This window comes from Chiloscyllium punctatum, chromosome 9, assembly GCF_047496795.1.
Source record: "Chiloscyllium punctatum isolate Juve2018m chromosome 9, sChiPun1.3, whole genome shotgun sequence".
NCBI lineage: Eukaryota > Metazoa > Chordata > Chondrichthyes > Orectolobiformes > Hemiscylliidae > Chiloscyllium > Chiloscyllium punctatum.
In genome coordinates this window covers 45489834-45512036 of record NC_092747.1, presented here as the reverse complement: position 1 = coordinate 45512036, position 22203 = coordinate 45489834, and the positions used below count along the sequence as shown (strand labels likewise).

General features: G+C 41.0%; 1 protein-coding gene across 2 annotated transcripts in view; it reads right to left on the bottom strand.

Annotated features, from left to right (window-relative positions):
* The window catches only part of micu2 (mitochondrial calcium uptake 2), a 463232-nt gene that overhangs the window by 113111 nt on the left and 327918 nt on the right, over nt 1-22203 (bottom strand). For both annotated transcript variants that reach the window (XM_072577388.1, XM_072577389.1), the window contains exons 4-5: nt 14252-14283; nt 8847-8922 (exon numbers count right to left, since the gene is read on the bottom strand). In XM_072577388.1, coding sequence (XP_072433489.1) covers nt 8847-8922; nt 14252-14283 — 108 coding nt within the window. The remainder of the gene's footprint in view (nt 1-8846; nt 8923-14251; nt 14284-22203) is intronic.

Here is a 22203-nt window from a genome sequence, read left to right as displayed (position 1 = left end):
ATTCTGACCATTCCCTATCTTACTCCATTCTTAAGTCAACATGTTGTACCCTGCATATTTGCATACATGTGGTTAAAAGTAGTGCTTGGTGTAAATGACTTTTTATATGCCTAGATTGGCTTTTGATGAACTAATAACCTGTGGTGCATCATAACTGAACTGGCTTTCACCCTTCCTGATATCCACACATTTGCATTTTCCATCTGCAGTTTTGTGCTAGAGACATAATGCAATGACTCCCTGCCAATGCAGCTATCTCACCGCACACCAGCATTCAAAGCTGGAACTATTCCAGTATAATTCTGCATCACACCACATGACACACTTACAGCTTATTGGGTATTTCTTATTTTAATTCTAATAGAATGAGAACATCAACTAACACATTGACAGACCGAGCTGCCGTTACTTTACCTTTAAATCAGTTTTGAACTGAGTAAGCCAAAGTTGTTAATATCTTGAACAATGTGAGACCAGGTAGATTTCCTTTAAGTCTCACAGTCCAGAATTAATTCCAGAAGTCTGTTTCCAGTAATTTTAAATCTATGTGGAGCCAACAGAGAGCTGGGGTAAGATAAGTAAATATTCTTGTGAATTTGGTTAAGATTTAAAGTGATATACATGTTACATTGATAGTCTAATGAGTGAAATTGCTCATTTAAGAATATGAAGTAATAAAAGTGCTCTTTATGCAAAGTCACATGGAGATACAACCAATGACCCACCAGCTCCTCTGAACATGGAAATGAACAATTTCTGTCGTATTCTTGTTAAGTGTTTATTAGTGACAGAAATGTAGAAGCAACCATTATGTCCACTTCTAATTCATTTGGATTTTATCACATAAAACCTTCAGATTGAAATAAGTTTTTTTAATATATCTTAATCAATGACATTGATTCCAAGAAAGTTGATGCAGTAAATATGCAGTACCCACAAGCTCTCACAAGATGGCAGATAATGCATGTTTTTATATTCAACAATATTTGTATCTCATGCTTAATGACATTTTGTGTTCACAAGCTTTCGTAGTAACAAATGGGTACAGACTTAAATAGGAACTTGTGGCTTATCTTTAACTTTGTGGTGAGTCAAAAAAGACTACCAAGTAGATGTTTATGTATTTTGGAAGAGCCTGAAGTTTCAGAAAACATAATACAATTTAGATACGTAAGGGCTGCGTTTTTGAAAAGAGCTTCTTAAAACTCTTGAGTTTCTATTCAAACGCAATATTTGCCAGTAAAAACATAATTAGGCAGCACTTTTGAACATAATTGCTAAAGAGTTTAAAGAATATTCTGACACTTAAGAGTGGTGGCTTGATAAAATTCAATTAAAAAGGCAAAAATAGAGTTTATTACAATAATAAGCATTTTAAATCAGTGTCAATACATCACTTGTGTGTAACTTGAATTTTAGTTACTGAAACTGACTTTTGAAAAATAAGTAAGAGTACTTTCTGGTTAGATTGGGGTAAAGTGGTAATTTCCCCAATAAATTTATATTTAATTCATTCAAAATATAGCAAGTACCTCTTGGGTCTTTGCACCCAAAGGATCTAGTTTAATTAATTTTTGCAGGTTCGTGAAACAGCCTGCATTTGAGTACATTTAGCATGAACTCCAAATGGTGTTTATATAACTCATGGTTCACCAGGACAGGGAGAACGGGGTTGGCAGTGTTCAGGCCTGTTTTGTGAGCAAGCTTCTACTGTATTATGGTTTTAAAGTTAGGGTAAACGATCATGGAAATGTAAATTATGATTATCCCTTCGATGTTCAGTGCATTCTAAATACTCATTGAAGGGAGGGATCATGTGGTGGTTGATAGAATTTGAAGCAATACACACTGTAACAGAAGCAGAAAGTGCTTGAAAGATCTGCAGAACAATTAACAAATATAAAAAGAGGAAACAGAGAAGTGAATGTTCCAGGTGTAGACCCTTCATCATTTGTTCCATAAATTGGTTGTTCTCTTCAGCAATGCTGATTGACCCACTGATATTCTAACACTTTGTCTCTCTTGTGTGTTTGCAGAATTTTGGTTTGTCTGCTTTCTGTTGGCTGTACAACAGATTTTTCTTTGCAACTGAGTAAGAATGCTGACAGCAGAAAAATGTAAGATGTTGAGTTGTCAAATGGCTAGTTATTGATAATAACCAAGAAGAAAATGCGGTTTGATCACTTTGCAGTAGATGTACAGTTACAGATTAAGGAACAATGCTCTTATTGTTTTTCATGGTGTTTGTTAGTGAGGTGGGACAACATGATAGTAAGATTATTCTTTGACAGTTACTGGTTGGCTGTATTTTAACATAACCATTTTTGGTTGTGTGGCAGTGATTCCAAGATTGGAATACAGAAAAGGGTAGCCACTTTCCACACAAAACAGAAAGATATGGTAGGATTTGACCTGGAGTTATGATGCACCTTTTCACATCTAGCTAGCAGTGTACGGAATGAGCTGCCAGATGAAGTGGAGGAAGCTGGTATAAATACAACACTTAAAAGGCATCTGACTGGGTATATGAATAGCAATGGTTTAGAAGGAAATGGGCCAAATGCTGGCAAATGGGACTAGATTTATTTAGGCTATCTGGTTGGCATGGCAAAGGATCTGTTTCCATATTGTACATCTCTATGATTTTAAGTCAGGATGGTGAGTGGCTTGGAAAGAAACTTACAGATGGTAGTTTTCCCATGTATCTGCTGCTCTAGATAGAAGAGGTTGTAGGTTTGGAAGCTGCTGTCTAAGGATCTTTGGCAAACTTCTGTGGTACCTCTTGTAGATAGAGCACAATATAGTTACTCACCATCAGTGGTGGAGGGAGTGGATTCTTTTCAATGTGATGCCATCAAGCAGGCTGCTTTATCCTGGATATTGTTAAGCTTCTTGAATGTTACTGAAGCTGCACTCAACCAGGCACACTCCTGACTGTGCCTTGTAGATGGTGAACAGGCTTTGTGGAATCAGGAGATTAATTACTTGCCACAGTATTCCTGCTTTTATAGCCACTGTATTTATACGGCAAGTCCAGTTGAGTTTCTGGTCAATAGTAACCCACAAAATGTTGATAGTTGGGGATTCAGGGGGCAGTGGTTAGAGTGTCTCTTATTGGAGGTGGTCATTGCCTGGCATTTGTGTGGTGCAAATTTTACTTGCCACTTGTCTCCCCAAGCTTGGATATTATTGCATTTGAACATAGACTGCTGCAGTATCTGAGGAGTCATGAAAGGTGCTGAATATTATGCAATCATCAGCAAGTATACCCACTTCTTTATGATGGAGGTAAGGTTAAGCAGCCAAAGATGGTTTGACCTAGTATACCACCCTGCTGCAAACTGGCTTCTCACCACTCACCAGTGAAATTCTCTTCTTTGTTCAAAACCTAGGTTTTGGGAAATCAGCATTAGAGTTCTTGCTCTCAATGCCATGAGGCTCATTACTGCTGATCTCATGTTATTTCCAAACTTTCTCACTAATGCCCATGTTGTACAAGGGCTTGGGAGGTTCTGCCTAATCTCTTAAAAAAAAATTCTTATTTTTATTCTCTCATGAAATATGGGCAGCACTAGCTGGGCCAACATTTACCGTCCATCCCCAACTGTCCATGAGAGGGTGGTTGTGAGCTGCTGCAATCCCTTTGGTGTTGGTACACCCACAATGCCACTTAGGTGAGGAGACCAGGATTTTGACTCTGGGAAAATGGTTGTATATTTCTAAGTCAGGTTGGTGTGACACTTGGAGGATATTTTACAGCTGATGGTGTTGCCATGCATCTGATACTCTTGTTCTTTTAGATGGTAGATAGTAGACGGGGTGAGTTACTCGTTGCTAGATTCTCAGTGTCTGACTTGCTCCGAAACAGTCAGTGTCAAAACACAGTAAGACCTGGATAGTATCTAGGTTTGGGCTGATAAATGGCAAATAACATTTGTGCCATACCAGTGCCAGGCAATAGCCATTCCCAACAACAGAATATAACCACTGCCTCTTGAAATTCAATGGTATTTCCATCACTGAACGTTTCATTATCAACACCCTGATGGTTACTATTGAACAGAGACTGTACTGAACCAGCTATGTAAATATTGTAGTTACAAGAGCAGGTCAGAAGCTAGGAATCTGTAGCAGTTAATTCATGACTACTACCATCTAGAAGGACAAAGGCAGCAGACACATAGGAACACCACCACCTCCACTGCCACTAAGCCATCTACTATCATGTCTTGAAATATATCGCCGTTCCTTCAGTGACACTGGATCAAAGTCCTTCCTTCCCTGATAGCGCTTTTGCTCTTCCTACTCCAAATGGACTGTAGCTGGTCAAGAAACTAGGGATGGGCAATAAATGATTGACCAACCAGTGAAGCTCACATCCCCCAAATGATTAAAAAAAGGTCCCCCCCCCACTGCTTGTAATGGACTTTCATCTTCGCTAATCATTTCCTTTCTACATACCAATAGAAGTTTTTTTTATTTGCTTGCTTGCTTTCACATTTTATTCTTCTTTTCTCAGTTTCTTGGTTTTCCTTTGCTGAGTTAAGTTTGCAAACTTAATGGACCATTCCTTATGTTATGATCTCTTCCCTAAGTGTTGTTTTGCAACAGGATCATTTATTAGCCTTTACTTATTACATAATCTCACATCTAAAATAGCCTGTTCTGAGTTGGGTCCTTGATACATTGATGTGAAGACCACTGTGTGTACATTACAGGTATCTGTCCTCCATAGCAATATCATTCATTAGAATTACCCAATTCACATGTAGATTGAAGTCAGCAATACCCTTGATTCAGGCACCACAAAATAGCTGATATATATATTTACATTGTGTAGTGGCCTATAAACAATTTAATGTTTGTTACTCCTTGCTGTTTCTTAGCTCTAGTCAAACATGTTCTACAATCTAAAAGGTAAAAACAATGACTGCAGATGCTGAAAACCAAATACTGGATTAGTGGTGCTGGAAGAGCACAGCAGTTCAGGCAGCATCCAACGAGCAGCGAAATCGACGTTTCGGGCAAAAGCACTTCATCAGGAATAAAGGCAGTGAGCCTGAAGCATGTTGTCTGGGGCACGGATACCAGTACTGGGAAAGTGGGATCTGTACTGTTAGGATGGCTCATTTCCCTTATTACTAACTTGCTTTCCTGTCTTCTCTATCTAGTTTTGTAGGATTCTTCCAAACCTAATGCCTGTCCACCACCCCAGTAATTCAACTTGCCAGAAGCCTGGTCTGAGCAGGTCCAGGTGATGGCCATCCTAACAGTACAGATCCCACTTTCCCAGTACTGGTATCCGTGCCCCAGACAACATGCTTCAGGCTCACTGCCTTTATTCCTGATGAAGGGCTTTTGCCCGAAACGTCGATTTCGCTGCTCGTTGGATGCTGCCTGAACTGCTGTGCTCTTCCAGCACCACTAATCCATGTTCTACAATCTGTCCGTCCGACTGAAGATCCACTTTCACTGCTGTACTGATCCCATCTCTTATTAATAGTAGTCATAGAGATGTACAGCATGGAAACAGACCCTTCGGTCCCATCGTCCATGCTGACCAGACACTCCAACGCAATCTAGTCCCACCAGCCAGCATCCGACCCATATCCCTCCAAACCCTTTCTATTCATATACCCATCCAGATGCCTTATAAACGTCGCAATTGTACTAGACTCCACCACTTCCTCTGGCAGCTCATTCCATACACATACCACCCTCTGCAGGAAATCAGTGCCCCTTAGGTCTTTTTTAGATCTTTTCTCTCTCACCCTAAACCTATGTCCTTGTGTTCTGGATTCCCCCACCCCAAGTAGAAGACTTTGTCTATTTCTCCTATCCATGCCCCTCATTATTTTACAAACCTCTATAAGGTCACCCCTCAGCCTCCGACACTCCAGGGAAAACAGTCCCAGCCTATTCAACATCTCCCTATAGCTCAAATCCTCCAACCCTGGCAACATCCTTGTAAATCTTTTCTGAACCCTTTCAAGTTTCAAAACATCCGTCTGAAAGGAAGGAGACAAGAATTGCACGCAATATTCCAAAAGTGGCCAAACCAATGTCCTGTACAGCAACATGACGTCCCAACTCCTGTATTCAATACTCTGAGCAATAAAGGAAAGTATAACAAATGCCTTCTTCACTATCCTATCTATCTGCATCTCTACTTTTAAGGAGCTATGAACCTGCAAGGTCTGTGTTCAGCAACACTCCCTGGGACCTTACCATTAAGTCTATAGGTCCTGCTAAAATTTGCTTTCCCGAAAAATGCAGCACCTCGCATTTATCTAACTTAAACTCCATCTGCCACTCTTCAGCCCATTGGCCCATCTGATCAAGATCCCATTGTAATTTGAGGGAACCTTCTTCACTGTCATCTGCAAATGTACTAACTACACCTCTTATGCTCACATCCAAATTATTTATATAAATGATGAAAAGTAGTGGACCCAGCACCGATCCTTGTGACACTCTACTGGTCACAGGCTTCCAGTCTGAAAAAGAACACCCACCACCACCACTGTCTTCTACCGTTGAGCCAATTCTGTATCCAAATGGCGAGTTCTCCCTGTATGCCATGAGATCTAACCTTGCTAACCAGTCTGCCATGGGGAACCTTGTCAAATGCCTTTCTGAAGTCCATAGGGATCATGTCTACCCCTCTGTCCTCATCAATCCTCTTTGTTACTTCTTCAAAAAACTCAATCAAGTTTGTGAGACATGATTTCCCACGCACAAAGCCTTTTGACGATCCCTAATCAGTCCTTGTCTTTCCAAATACAGGTATATCCTGTCTCTCAGGATTCTCTCCAACAACTGGCCCACCACTGACATCAGGCTCACTGGTCTATAGTTCCCTGGCTTGTCCTGACCACCTTTCTTAAATAGTGACACCACATTAACCAACCTCCAGTCTTCCGGCACCTCACCTGTAACTATTAATAATAACAACTATCTCAGCAAGAGTCCCAGCAATCATTTCCCTAGCTTCCCACAGAGTTCTGATCAGGTCCTGAGGATTTATTCAATTTTACGCGTTTCAAGACATCCAGGACTTCCTTCTCTGTAATATGTACATTTTTCGAGATGTCATCATCTATTTCTTACATTCTATATCTTCAATGTCCTTTTCCACAGTAAACACTGATGCAAAACAGTCATTTAGTAACTCCCCATCTCCTCAGGCTCCACACAAGGGCCACCTTGCTGATCTTTGAGGGGCCCTATTCTCTGCCTAGTTACCCTTTTGTCCTTAACGTATCTGTAAAAACCCTTTGGATTCTCCTTAATTCTATTTGCCAAAACTATCTCATGCCCCCTTTTTGCCCTCCTGATTTTCCTCTTAAGTATACTCCTACTGCATTTATCTTCTTCTAAGTATTTACTCGATATATCCTGTCTATATCTAATATATGCTTCCTACTTTTTCTTAAAAAATCCCCTCCATTTCCTTAGTCATCTCGCATTCCCTACACCTACTGGCCTTTCCTTTCATCCTAACAGGAGTATACTGCTCTCTGGACTCTCGTTATCTCATTTCTAAAGGCTTCTCATTTTCCAGCTGTCCCCTTACCTGCAAACATCTGCCCCCAATCAGCTTTTGAAGGTTCTTGCCTCACACTGTCAGAACACTATCCCCATGTCCATTTGCTTTTCTCCTGTTCTTCCTTTGATTCCACCATATACTTCTTAGGGGGCACATGGATGTTGCTTTCTACTTGTACAGTTTTCCTTTTCAATGGAATACATTATCAAGGGATTATGAGCCATCTCCTTAAATGTTTGTCATTGTTTACTTGTTAACCTACTTTCTCCAACTGCTTCAGTCACTTCTGTCTTCGATTCTGTTATATGCTTTTACCTAAGTTCCAGAATGACATTTCTCATAGAATTTCACATTATATGATCTCATGATCACTCTTACCTTGGGGATCCTTTATATTAAGGCTGTTAGAGTTAATGATGTGATCATATTAGCTTAGTACAACAAACCTCAAAAAAGCATAGTAAACAATGAAAGGCTCTTTAAATAAAATCAATTCAGAATTGCTGATGAGGTATATTACATTATAATTGAAAGCTTTAACCTGAGGTTCTGCCCTTTGGGAGAAACTATTTGATTTCAGTTACATTCTACTATATGTGTGTGCACTGAAGGTGCTTAGTTTGACCTGGGTATCTTTGATTTGTCAATATAAATGTGAATTTAATGTGTATATATACTGGAATGTCTTACCTTGAGCAGATAAGTGGCGTGTAAGCCAACCTGGCCTGTAAGATGACCCCACTTTGTTAGCCCAAAAATAAAATGCCTGGGTAAATTTGTCATAGAAGTTGACCACTCAACGTCTACCCTCTCCCACCCCATCTCCAGCCTTGATACGCTATACTCACTTTACTAATCAGCCTCAATTTTTCATTCCATATATGGATGCTTTGCTTAATGATGCCTTAAAAACTGAGCCCAAAGGAGCAAGCAGTGATATAGACTGTACAGCGAAGATGTGTGCGACTTTAAGACATTCCATACAAAAAGAGTCCAGGCGATGAATGACAAAGAAGGTGACCATCAACTCTACGGGATTCCTGTTTTATGCTCGGATGATAAGTAGACCTCCATTTTTGGAGGGGTTTCTTTTGAGACTTCAAAGATCTACTTATATGCCAACATCTACAGTAAATGCTCAAGAAACAAACACAGTCAATGTCAGCACAATCACATTTTAAACATATATTCGGAGCAATCAGTGAAAACAATTTACATGGTTTTATGATAAGTCTATGAGCTCAGAATTCTGTGTGAATTGTTAACAGAAAAGCATTTTAAAAACATTTAAACATACCGTTATCTCCAAGGTCTCTGAAAAGATTAGTACTTTGTTTCACAGTAGTTACTTGTGCCACTAATGAATCAATATCCTACAGTCAAAAGAAAGATATTTCAGGTGAGGATAATTTTAATAAGCATTTTATGCATAATTATTATTGTTCCCTAAATGCTTACAAGTTCATTTTTATGATGAAATGTGCCAATAGCTATTCAAGCAATTCATCAATTAGCAAAGTATAGGCTTTTTGATTTTTTTCTCATTTAACTGGGGAGGCATTGACATTGTGTTAGTGTAACAACTATAATCTGAAACACTATGTTAATGTCCTGGGGACATGAGTTCAAATCTCGCTATGGCAGATGGGGAATTTGAATTCAATAACATCTGGAATTTAAAGCCAACTTAACACAACTACTGTCAATTGTTATAAAAACCCATCTGGTTCACTAAGAGGAAAATCTGTCCTATATGTAACTCCAGACTCTCAGCAATATGCATGAGTCTTAGTTGCCCTCTGAGCAAGCCATTCAGTTATATCAAAGTACTATGAAGTCTTAGGAAAGGCAAGAAACTGAAGGAGTTATCATCCATCTAGGCACCAGAAATGACAATTATCTGTACATTCCTGCAAAATATCCCTTTACCAATGTCTGGCAGCTGTGTCTCTCAGATTTGTCAAGTAAAAACCTGACATAGTTAGACTCAGACAATGTCACAAACATCACCAGCAGGGCAGACTCACCAGAGGAGGCAGCATAGAACTAGAATTAGAATATCCTTTATTGTCATGTGTACGCAAGTAAAGAAGTACATGAGTAAATGAAAAGCCTTTAACATTGACTCTGAACTTCAATAAGTCTCATGGCATCAGGTCAAACATGCGCAAGGCAACCCTTCTATTGATTGCCACATATCCCATCATCCCTCAACTGAAGAATGAATACTTCTCCATGTTGAATACCACTTGGCAGTTGCCCAATGTATTCTGTTTGGAGAAGATGGTTGTAGTTGTTGAACGTTAATCATTTCAGCTCCAAGGTTTCACTGCAGGAATTCCTCAGGGGAGTGCTTAGGATCCACCATCCTCAGCTGTTTCATTTATGAACTTCTTACATCATCAGGTCACAAATGGGAATATTTGCCGGTGATTGAAGAAATTTTACTCCATTTGTGACTCTTCAGATATTGAAGTAGTCCATGTCCATATGCTGTAGGAGCAGGATAACATCCAGGCTTGACGGATAAGTGGCAAGTAACAGCCACCTTTGAGAAGAGAGACAAATATTGCCCTTTGATGTGTAATGGCATTACCATCGTAGAATTCCCCACTATCAATAACCTAGAGGTTATTTTGACCAGAAACTGATCTGAACCCACCATATAAAACTGGTGCTGCAAAAATAGGTCCGAGGCTAGGAATTTTGTGGTGATCAAGCTGTAGCCATCTTCCAGAATAGTGCGCTATGTGGACTGGTGTCCAATCTTGCTTAAAATAATGTTCTTACAAAGTGCCTGTGCACTTTCTATTATATTAAAAACATAATATGACTACTAGTTGTTGTCGTGGCATAGGCAGCAATTCCAGTCTGTACTGTTTCCACTGATTCACATTTACTGCTGTTTGGGTTTTCAGTCACTTTTTACGTTTTCAAGCGGTTCCCTGTTGGTTTTCCTGGAATAGGAGCGTTCAGGCTACAGTCATAGGGCAGTCTCTAACTAGCAAGGTCTGGAAGAGGGGGTTACATAAGATGCAAACTGGGCCTATACTTCTGGCGTGGGGGTGGGGGTACTTGGACTCACAAGACCAAAAAGGGTCAAAGAAACAAACAGAAATTCCAAAATAAAACAAGGAACTATGGATGCTGGAGATCTGAAACACACACAAAAAGACAGAAATTGGAAATACTCAGCAGATCTAGCAGCATCTATGGAGACAAAACAGAGTTAACATTTTGAGTCCAATGACCATTCTGCAGCAGTTCTGAAGAAGAGTTACTGGACTCAAAATGTTAGCAGAAAATTCTGTTGGGAGTGGGTCAAATACTTATGATCTGGCAAACTACACTTGGAATATTTTTACATTTAATTGTTGGAGAATAAAAACAATTGGGTAATAAATACTCTGAACTCCACGCATTTCTCATAAAATGAAGGGAGTGGAGCAGTGTATGGGCGGTGGTGGGTTCATGTGTAAGGCAGTTCACGGGTGTCAGTTGACAGTTGATGTTGATTGGGTCACATGTTTGCCAGCCTTCTCAGAAGAACTGGAGATGAGCAAATTTGTCCTTAATCTCCCAGCAGCTTTGCAAAACAACCCAAGAGAAATCAGTGTGATTTTCTGGAATTGGCTGAATCAATGCTAATTATTGAGAATTTTAAATGCAAGTTACTCCCAAAGACATTCACATGAAACCTCTTATGCTAGTTCAAGATCAGTTCAACCAAATCAAGCTTCATCCACAAAGTGGCCACGTAGATAAGTTGAAAGTGAGAGCTTTTGCAGAAAATGTTTGTATTGACATTGTATGTGCACTGAATGGTCTGTTTTAAAAACTTTTCACATCAAAAATAATTAGGTCTTTTGAGGTAAGTGTGGACCAGAGTGTAGACCAGTTCAGCATAATTCTTTTTTAAATCCTGTAATTTAAACTGAGTGAAGGACTGGACACATTACTCCAAATGCTATTTTTGTGATATATTTTCATTTGTATTAATACACTTACACCAAACTAACATTCTTAAATTTATCAACAAGTATTTCTTAATTGAAAAAATAAACAATTATGGCTGCACTGTGCACGCACTTATTCATAGCAGACTTTACTTTGATGATTATGCTAATTATTTAATTGAGTCTTGTTTTGTAAACTAACCAGTGGTATTGTGAGCTCCAAATATAGAAACTGTAGCCCACTATATTCTATGTTTTGTGTCACGTTATATTATCATAGAAGACTCAAATGCCAGAATCCACTTGTCCATCTCCTACAAGGGATAAGTCAACGAATTAACTTGCATATTTACAACAATAACTATTGTAAGATTAGGAAATACATTCAATGTGGATGATAAGTTCATTACGTCTTCGCCAATATGAGCTCAATAGTGTTTCTCTATGGTAACTGTGCTTGTAAAAGACATCCATTAACCCTTTTCATTTCAATGGAAGGAAATATTACAAATTTAAAATTGGAATAGTTGGCTTCCTGTGCAATTCACTTAAACTTATCGATACCTGGAAAGACATGCATTGCAGTAACTCATCCAGGTTCCTTTGACAGGACCCTCCAAAATGGTGATTCTACCATTTAGGACAAGAGCAAGCGATAGCAAGTACACTTGAATAACTGCACCCACATACTCCTCTCCATATCACACACCATCCTGACTTAGAAATACAATGCTGTCAACTATCCTAGAGTTCCATTCCTGACAGCACTGTGGGTTGCTCCCAAACTCTAAGAACTAAGATGTTTCAAGAAGGCAGCACACCTTTTCCAGAACAATTACTGACAGACAAAAAAAGCCAGCCCAGGCTGCGATGACCACTTTTCATGAACAAATTTAGAAAAGAAACTGTAGCAACATGTTGCTATTTTTATATTCCATTCCCCTTTCATGAAACGACACTACATTTGTCTTCCTAAATTACTTGCTGTGACTGTGTACTAATGTTTTGTGATTCATGAATCATGATTTCTCTGTATTACAGCATTTTGCAATCATTCTCCATTTAAATAGTTTACTGCTTTTCTATTCTTCCTGCCAATGTGGATAGTTTACATATTCCCATATTGAAGGTCATCTGTGTTTCTCTAATCTCCTTGCTTACCCACTTACCTAACCTAACTCCTTAGGCTCTCTTCATAACTTACTCTGCTACTTAGCTCTGTATTAAAAAGAAGTTTAGCAAACATACATTTGTCCCTTCATCCAAGTCATTGATATTGATTACAAATAGGTCACAATACTAATCCTTGTGACACTTATTACAGCTTTCTAACTCATAATGACTCATTTGTCCAGAACCTGTTCCCTCTTAGCTACTGATGCTAATAGTTACTCTCTGCAATGTAACTCTTATTTTATTTAGTGATCTTTGCTTATCATATGTCTTGTGGACATCCAAGTTCATTTTTAGTTATGGTTTTTGTTACTTCAGCAAACCCAAATAAATTAGTCAAACATGGTGTTCCTTTCACAAAGCCAAGTTTACTCCACCTGATTAAGATTTTCTACATGCCAACACAACAGATTCAAAGAATTCCATGTGACAGATTTGAGGTAAATTGGACAGTAACTTCATTTAGACTTTTTCCTTGAATACAGGAATACATTCATTATTTTCAAATCTGATGGGAACTTTTCCAGTGAACTCAGTGAAAATTACTTAATGCTATACTTATAACTATACTAGAATAACTTTTGGTTTTGTCATCTGCAGGATCGAAAGCAATCATGTATTAATTTGGTCCCAGACCAGCAGTGCATCAGCTGATATGATCAAAGACAGTACTGAGAATACCAAAGCATTGGCAATTGGTGCTACCCTTTCAATCTAAACCCAGATCAATTGTGGGGCCATTAGAAGTTTCCAGGTTAAAAATAAACTTAATCTGCAACCTGGATTAGTGGTGCTGGAAGAGCACAGCAGTTCAGGCAGCATCCAACAAGCAGCGAAATCGACGTTTCGGGCAAAAGCCCTTCATCCTCCTGATGAAGGGCTTTTGCCCGAAACGTCGATTTCGCTGCTTGTTGGATGCTGCCTGAACTGCTGTGCTCTTCCAGCACCACTAATCCAGTATTTGGTTTTCAGCATCTGCAGTCATTGTTTTTACCTTAATCTGCAACCTGTTGATTCAGAAGGAAGAATACAACCTATTGAGCCTCAAGATATGTTTTGTAGACTACTTAAAACATTGAATCATGTGTACATTTACTATACAAATTTTACAATGAGGTCACATTTTTAAAAACACACCAGCATGGAAAATGGTTTAATGATTTGCCAATTTCAATTTTGAGCTCAATTACATTCAATTCCTAGCTCATGAATATCTTTTACGGAATGAAATCTGCCATCTTTACACAGTGAGTTATAGTCTGCTCTGTTTGTGATTCCATGATCACAGCAATGTGGTTGACTTGAATTACCAATCTGAAATTAGTTCTCAAACTGCTCAGTTAAGGGCAAAATGGATTGGCAATAAATGCTGGCCATTCAAGTGGCACCGAATTCCCACTAAATAAGAAATAATTCAAATACTTAGCCAAACCGCACATACAATAAATACAAGTCACAGTAAAAATCTCTTAAATTTGAAGAATTTGCTGATGAAGGGAACCTTCACAGCTTATTATTTTATGCACAATTGCATTAATTAAAATTTGAATTGTCATTTGTATGCATGACTTACCTGCTTTGTTAATTTCTTTATATTCATTTTACCTGTGAATGAAACAATGTAAGATTTTACTTAATGTAAACATAGCCTAAAGAGAATAAGTTGCAAAGTCATGGTCAGTCTGCTAAAATGACACCCTGTAACAAGTGTGCACTATCAACAACTACCTCAGGAGGTGAATTGTTCCTGCTTACCAAACAGAGTAAAACCATTAAATACATTTCAGATTTCAGGTACCCATTCCAATAGGGGCCCATCTAAGATGATAGCACAGAAAAACTGAAAATTCTGCAGTAGTGTTATGGCCTTCAAAGTAACACCATCACAAGTACCTCCCCTTGCGAGAATATGCTAAGTGCATATTACCAGCACAATTCTTACATTACCACAGTGGTACTCTTCAAAGAAAAGTGCTTCATTGGCTATAAAACACGTTGAGACATCTAGTCGTAATGTTCTAGGACACATTTCATCAAATAAGAACTATTGTAGAGAAATTAAGCTGAAAAATCACAAACCATAATGCACAGATTTACCAGGGGCTGCAAAGAGAAGTGCAAACTACAATAGGAAGAGCTGATGGTAGATTTTGGTTTTAAATTCTGAAGATTGTGGGTTAGTGAAAAATTTGAAAGTGCTAAGGAGTTCTACAGTTGGACAGGAGAAGCCAGATTTTGTGTCTTAATGTTTCTTGATTTCCACAAGAATGTAGGGAAGAGGAGTGTCCAGAAAGAACAACTGAATTATACAATGCAAGTTGAAAATAAACCCATTATTCACAAAACCACAATGATTATGATCAACCAGTTTCTTAATTTTGCCTGCAGGGTCATCATTCCAACAGTAAACAATAGCTTGCCAGTAATCACATAAGCAATCCAGATATTTCTGCCGGATTATTAAACCAAGTACACCCAAATGAAAAAGGTAAAATACATAAACACTAAACTTTCCCACACTGACTTGGTAACCTGTTCAACAGGTTTATTTCTGAAATAATCTTGTTCAATATATTAAAAATGGATCAAATGTATTTGAATGGTCCAACATAATGATATAAACTCACAAATCTACATTTCATCACTTCAGGTATGGAGCTGGATGTAATGGTTTTCAGCAGGGGAAGGGAGTTGGATTGGAAAGTGGGTGACCTGCTCACACCTGTCACTGCTACCTCAACTGCCTCCAAAAGGAAGGTTGCTAATTAGTTAATGAAGGGGCACTCCATGCCTATTTACAAGCAGAGACTGGGTTTTCAGGTGCGATTAGGAAATCAGTCACAGTCACCAATTTGAAGTTCCCTTGTTATCTCAATCTCCCTTCACTTCACATGGCTGGCTTAAAGCAGTGAAATCAAAATGGGTCTAAATGCTACCACCTTCACCAGCAGATTCTATTGCTATATTTAGCCGCCTCAACCTGTCTACCTCCCTCCCCCACTCCAACCTCTCACCCTCACAATGCGCAGCCCTCCAATCCCTCTGCTCCAATCCCAACCTCCCTGTCAAGCCAGTGGATAAAGGGGGCGCAGTGGTAGTCAGGCGCACTGACCTCTACACAGCTAAAGCCAGAAGTCAACTCAAGGACACCTCTCCCTACTGCCCCCTTGACCATGACCCCAACCCCCATCACCAAACTATCATCTCCCAGACCATACAGAACCTCATCACCTCAGGAGATCTCCCACCCACAGCTTCCAACCTCATAGTCCGGGAACCCTGCACTGCCCGGTTCTACCTCCTTCCCAAGATCCACAAGCCTGACCACCCTGGCTGACCCATTGTCTCAGCATGCTCCTCCCCCACTGAACTCATCTCTACCTACCTCGACACTGTCCTATCCCCCCAAGTCCAGGAACTCCCCACATACGTTCGAGACACCACCCACACCCTCCACCTCCTCCAAGACCTCCGTTTCCCCGGCCCCCAACGCCTCATCTTCACCATGGATATCCAATCCCTCTACACCTCCATCCGCCATGACCAGGGCCTCCAAGCCCTCCGTTTTTCCTCCCCAACAGTACCCTTCCACCGACACTCTCATTCATTTGGCCGAACTGGTACTAACCCTTAACAATTTCTCCTTTGAATCCTCCCACTTCCTCCAGACCAAAGGGGTAGCCATGGGCACACGTATGGGCCCCAGCTATGCCTGTCTCTTTGATGGCTACGTAGAGCAGTTGATCTTCCGTAATTACACCGGCACAACTCCCCACCTCTTCCTCCGCTACATTGATGACTGCATTGGTGCCACCTCATGCTCCCGCGAGGAGGTTGAGCAATTCATCAACTTTACCAACACATTCCACCCTGACCTTAAATTTACCTGGACTATCTCGGACACCTCCCTCCCCTTCTTGGACCTCTCCATCTCCATTAATGACGACCGACTTGACACTGACATTTTTTACAAATCCACCGACTCCCACAGCTCCCTGGATTACACCTCTTCCCACCCTACCTCTTGCAAAAATGCCATCCCGTATTCCCAATTCCTCTGCCTCTGCTGGATTTGCTCCCAGGAGGACCAGTTCCACCACAGAACACACCAGATGGCCTCCTTCTTTAGAGACTGTAATTTCCCTTCCCACGTGATTAAAGATGCTCTCCAACGCATCTCGTCTACATCCCGCACATCCGTCATCAGACCCCACCCCTCCAACCGTAACAAGGACAGAACGCCCCTGGTGCTCACCTTCTACCCTACCAACCTTCGCTTAAACCAAATCATCTGCCGACATTTCTGCCACCTCCAAACAGACCCCACCACCGGGGATATATTTCCCTCCCCACCCCTTTCCGCCTTCCGCAAAGACCGTTCGCTCCGTGACTACCTGGTCAGGTTCACGCCCCCCCCTACAACCCACCCACCCTCCCATCCTGGCACTTTCCCCTGCCACCACAGGAACTGTAAAACCTGCGCCCACACCTCCTCCCTCACCTCTATCCAAGGCCCTAAAGGAGCTTTCCACATCCATCAAAGTTTTACTTGCACATCCACTAACATCATTTATTGTATCCGTTGCTCCCGATGTGGCCTCCTCTACATTGGAGAGACTGGGCACCTCCTAGCAAATTGCTTTAGGGAACATCTCCGGGACACCTGCACCAATCAACCACACTGCCCAGTGGCCCAACATTTCAACTCCCCCTCCCACTCTGCCGAGGACATGGAGGTCCTGGGCCTCCTTCACCGCCGCTCCCTCACCACCAGACGCCTGGAGGAAGAACGCCTCATCTTCCGCCTCGGAACACTTCAACCCCAGGGCATCAATGTGGACTTCAACGGTTTCCTCATTTCCCCTTCTCCCACCTCACCCTAGTTCTAAACTTCCAGCTCAGCACTGTCCCCATGACTTGTCCGGACTTGTCCTACCTGCCTATCTCCTTTTCCACCTATCCACTCCACCCTCTCCTCCCTGACCTATCACCTTCATCCCCTCCCCCACTCACCCATTGTACTCTATGCTACTTTTTCCCACCCTCCTCTAGCTTATCTCTCCACGCTCCAGGCTCACTGCCTTTATTCCTCATGAAGAGCTTTTGCCCGTAACGTCGATTTCGAAGCTCCTAGGATGCTGCCTGAACTGCTGTGCTCTTCCAGCACCACTAATCCAGAATCTGGTTTCCAGCATCTGCAGTCATTGTTTTTAACATATTTAGCCATGGTCTGTTGGCAAATCTTTCCTTGTACTTGTGATACCTCCTCATAAAAAGCACTTCTATTTTTTTCCAATTTAACACTAAGGAAATGGAATTAGCAACAAAAGATCTTAACAACTAAGATTAACAATAGCTTGTTGAATAGCTCCTTAAAAAGTGACTGGTTTTTGTGTCTGCTTGCCTTCAATAATGCTGGACACTGGTGTAATGATGTTATGAGGGCTACATGGTGGCTCACTGGTTAGCACTGCTGCCTCACACGCTAGGGACATACATTCAATTCCAGCCAGGGGTGACTGTCCACGTGGAATTTGCACATTCTCCTTGTCTGCGTGGGTTTCCTTAGGGTGCTTAAGTTTCCTTCCACAGTCCAAAGATGTGCAGGTTAGGGGGATTGGCCACGCTAAACTGCCCATCGTGTTCAGGGATGTGCAGGCTAGGTGGATTAGCCGTGGAAAATGCAGGGTTACTGGGATAGGATTGGATACTGCGTGGGATGTTCTTCGGAGGGTCAGTATGAACTTGATGGGCTGAATGGACTGCTTCCATATTGTATGGATTGCCACATACTTAACATATGCTTTGGGGAGCTGCCAGCCTGAGTTGCAGCTATAAAATCCAATTAATGGCCACAAAACCTGTGAATATGTATACCACTGATGACTGCAGATATATCTGAAGGTGATATTAATCATTATGGTTACAAGTGGCTCAATTTTAAAATCAGAAACCATGCTCCAACATCTGCTCTTTATTGTACTGAACACAGATGACAATTGTTTAAATATAGACGATGACTTACTAACCTCTTTCAGTCAAGCCTTTGTCAAGGTTTCCTTTGTGCTTAAAATAAATAATACCTGCTTTAGTTCCTATTTATCAAATCAATTACTTGTCCTGCTGAAATATATCCAAATGATTTAGACAGAATGTTTTCTATTCTCCTTTACAATGGTTAATAATCAGTAAAGTTCTGCTTCCCACCAGTAAATAAAATCATCTTTCATTTTTGAACTGCTTCCATGAAAATCCATTAAAATAATTAACATTCCTTAAAGTATTTCAAGGCAAAGAATAAATTTGCTCCTCTTATTAATGGAGCAATGTGCTGTCACTGGCATGCTAAATGTGACTGTCAGCACAATTTCACCATGAAAGAATTGCTGCCAGCACTGTTCATAACAACAAATTATGTTGATATTCCTAAAGCTTGACTTAAGTAAAACAGGAGATTCAAATCAAGTTATGACCTGTAGCATGCCATGAGTTGTGACTCACTTTCATTTGTAACAAGTGGTAATGGCCCTTACCAGAGCAAGGAGGATATATTAAACACAATAATTGTCTGCAAATAAAAAGGTCAGAAGTCACATGACACCAGGTTAAAGTCCAACAGATTTATTTGAAATCACAAGCTTTTGGAGTGGTGCCCCCTTCATCAGGTGAAGTGAAGAAAAGCAGTCACAGAATTAATAGGCAGAGAGATCAAAAGATCACACAAATGGTGTGAGTGGAGTGCTGCAAACTAAGTCTCTGCAGGTGATCAAAAGTGTCAGATGGTGTGAGTAAAGTGTCAACAGCTCAATAGTAAGTGAAGGGGATGACCCATAATCCAATTAAATGAGGCAAAGAGATAGGTACAAAAATAAAAATGAAATGGTGCTGAAGACAGACCAAATGTTTGGAATAACATGAAAGGTACAAGAGTCGCAAGCCGAGGGCCAAAGTAACAAGCAATCCAAAACTATACAAACTAATTAAGGTAGACACATCACAACAATTTACCAAGACATTGGTGTTAAAACAAGAGAGTAAGGAATATTTTACAAATACAGAATAGAATGGTGGGGTTTCATGTAGTGTGACATGAACCCAAAATCACAGTTGAGGCCATCCTCATGGGAATGGAACTTGGCTCTCAGTTTCTGCTTGGCAATTCTGCATTGTTGTGTATCTTTGGAGGGCGAAGATCAGAGGCTGAATGTCCTTGACCACTGAAGTGTTCCCCAACGGGAGGGAGCATTCCTGTCTGTTAATTGTTGACCAGTGTCTATTCATTCATTGCCATAGCGTCTGCATGGTCTCACCAATATACCATGCCTTGGGGTATCCTTGCCTGCAGCGTATGTGGTAGACAACATTGGCTCAGTCCCATGAGTATCTATTGTGTACATGGTAGGTGGTGTTCCCATGTGTGATTCCAGTATTCATGTCAATGATGTGAAATGTCATGCAGAGGTTGCTGTGGCAGGGTTGTGTGGTGTTGTGGTCGAGGTTGTCCTGAAGGCTGGGTAGTTTGCTGCAAACAATGGTCTGTTTAAGGTTTGGCAGTTGTTTGAAGGTGAGAAGTTGGGGCATAGGGATGATCTTGGTAAGGTAGCTGTCGTCATTGATGGCGTGTTGAAGGCTGTGAAGATCCGAAGATACACAAAGGCAACACACCTGGACGTCCCATTGTATCAGGCAATGGGACATTGTGTGAGAACCTCTCTGGCAATGTTGAGGGCATCGTGAAACCTATTGAACAAGGAACCCGCAGCTTTTGTTGCGACACTACACATTTCTTACAGAAGCTCAGCAGCCTTCGACCAGTCAAACCAAGAACATTCCTCATCACAATGGACATTTTGGCACTGTACACCAGCATCCCACATGATAACAGCATCGCTGAACAGCCTCATTACTCAAAACCAGCAACTGCCAATTTCCAGGTGCATTCCAACAATTCACGTGCTTCATCCCCGACAACAATGTCTTCACCTTTGACAACCAGCTCTTCATTGAGACACACAGAACAGCCATGGGGACCAAACTTGAACCCCAATACACCAACATTTTTATGCACAAGTTCAAGTAGGACTTCTTTGCTGCACAGGACCTCCAACCAAAGCTATGCACCAGATAGATTGACAACATTTCTTCCTTCGGACTCATGGCGAGGAATCACTGAAACAATTACACAGTGATATCACTAAGTCTCATCCCACCATCAGACTTATCAGACTACTCTTCAGAATTAGTCTCATTCCTGGACACACACATCTCCATTAAGGATGGACACCTCAGTACTTCACTCTACTGCAAGTCCATGGATAATCTCATGACACTGCACTTCTCTAGCTTCCACCCTAAACATGTTAAAGAAGCCATCCCATACAGAAAAACTCTGCATATACACAGGATCAGCTCAGACACCTAAAAATGCTGAAAGACGCCCTCAACTCATTGATCACCAATTCCGACGTGCCACAGTGAAAAACTGGAACAACCTCCTTTAAAGACAGACATAGGCCACAACTGATACAGTACCCTTTGTCATCCAGCATTTCTCCGGAGCGGAGAAATGGCACCATGTTCTTCTCAGCCTTCAACATGTCATCAATGACGATGAACATCTCATCAAGATCATCTTTACGGCCCCCACGTTTCGCCTTCAAACAACTACCAAACCTTAAACAGACCTTCGCTCGCAGCAAGCTAATCAACCTTCAGGACAACATCGATCAAAATACCACACAATCTTGCCATAACAGCCCCTGCAAGACATGTCAGATCACTGATGTGGATACTACCATCACTCGTGGGGACACCACCCACCATGTACACAGCAGATGCTCATGTGATTCAGCCAAAGTTGTCCACCTCATATGCTGCAGGCAAGGATGCCCCAAGGCATGGGAAATTCATGAGACCATGCAAATGCTATGGCATGGGCACTGTGCAACTATCTCCAGACAGGAATGTTCTCTCCCAGTCAGTACTTCAGCAATCAAGGACATTCAGCTCCGATTTTCGGTTAAGGGTCCTCCAAGGGAGCCTTCAAGATGCACAACAACTCAGGATCACCGAACAAAAACCGATAGCCAAGTTCTGTAACCATGAAGAAGGCTTTAACTGTGATCTTGGGTTCATGTTGCGCTACATGTAACACCACCATATTGTACTGTATTTGTAACATCTTCAGACCTTCCTGTTTTAACACCACACCTTATTAACTTGTATGATCTCTCCACCTTAATTAGTTTGTAGAGTTTTGGATTACTTGTTACTTTGGTTAGACCCTCAGCATAAGACTCTTTTCCCGTCATGTTATTCCAGCTGTTTGGTTTGCCTCCAGTACCATCTTATTCTAAGTTTTTGTACTTATCTCTTTGCCTCATTTAATTAGATCATCTCCTTCATTTCTATTGAGCTGTTGACACTTTACTCACACCATCTGACACTTTTGATCACCTGCAGATTCTTATTATTCGACACTCCATTCACACCACTGTATGACTTTTTGATCTCTCTGCCTATAAC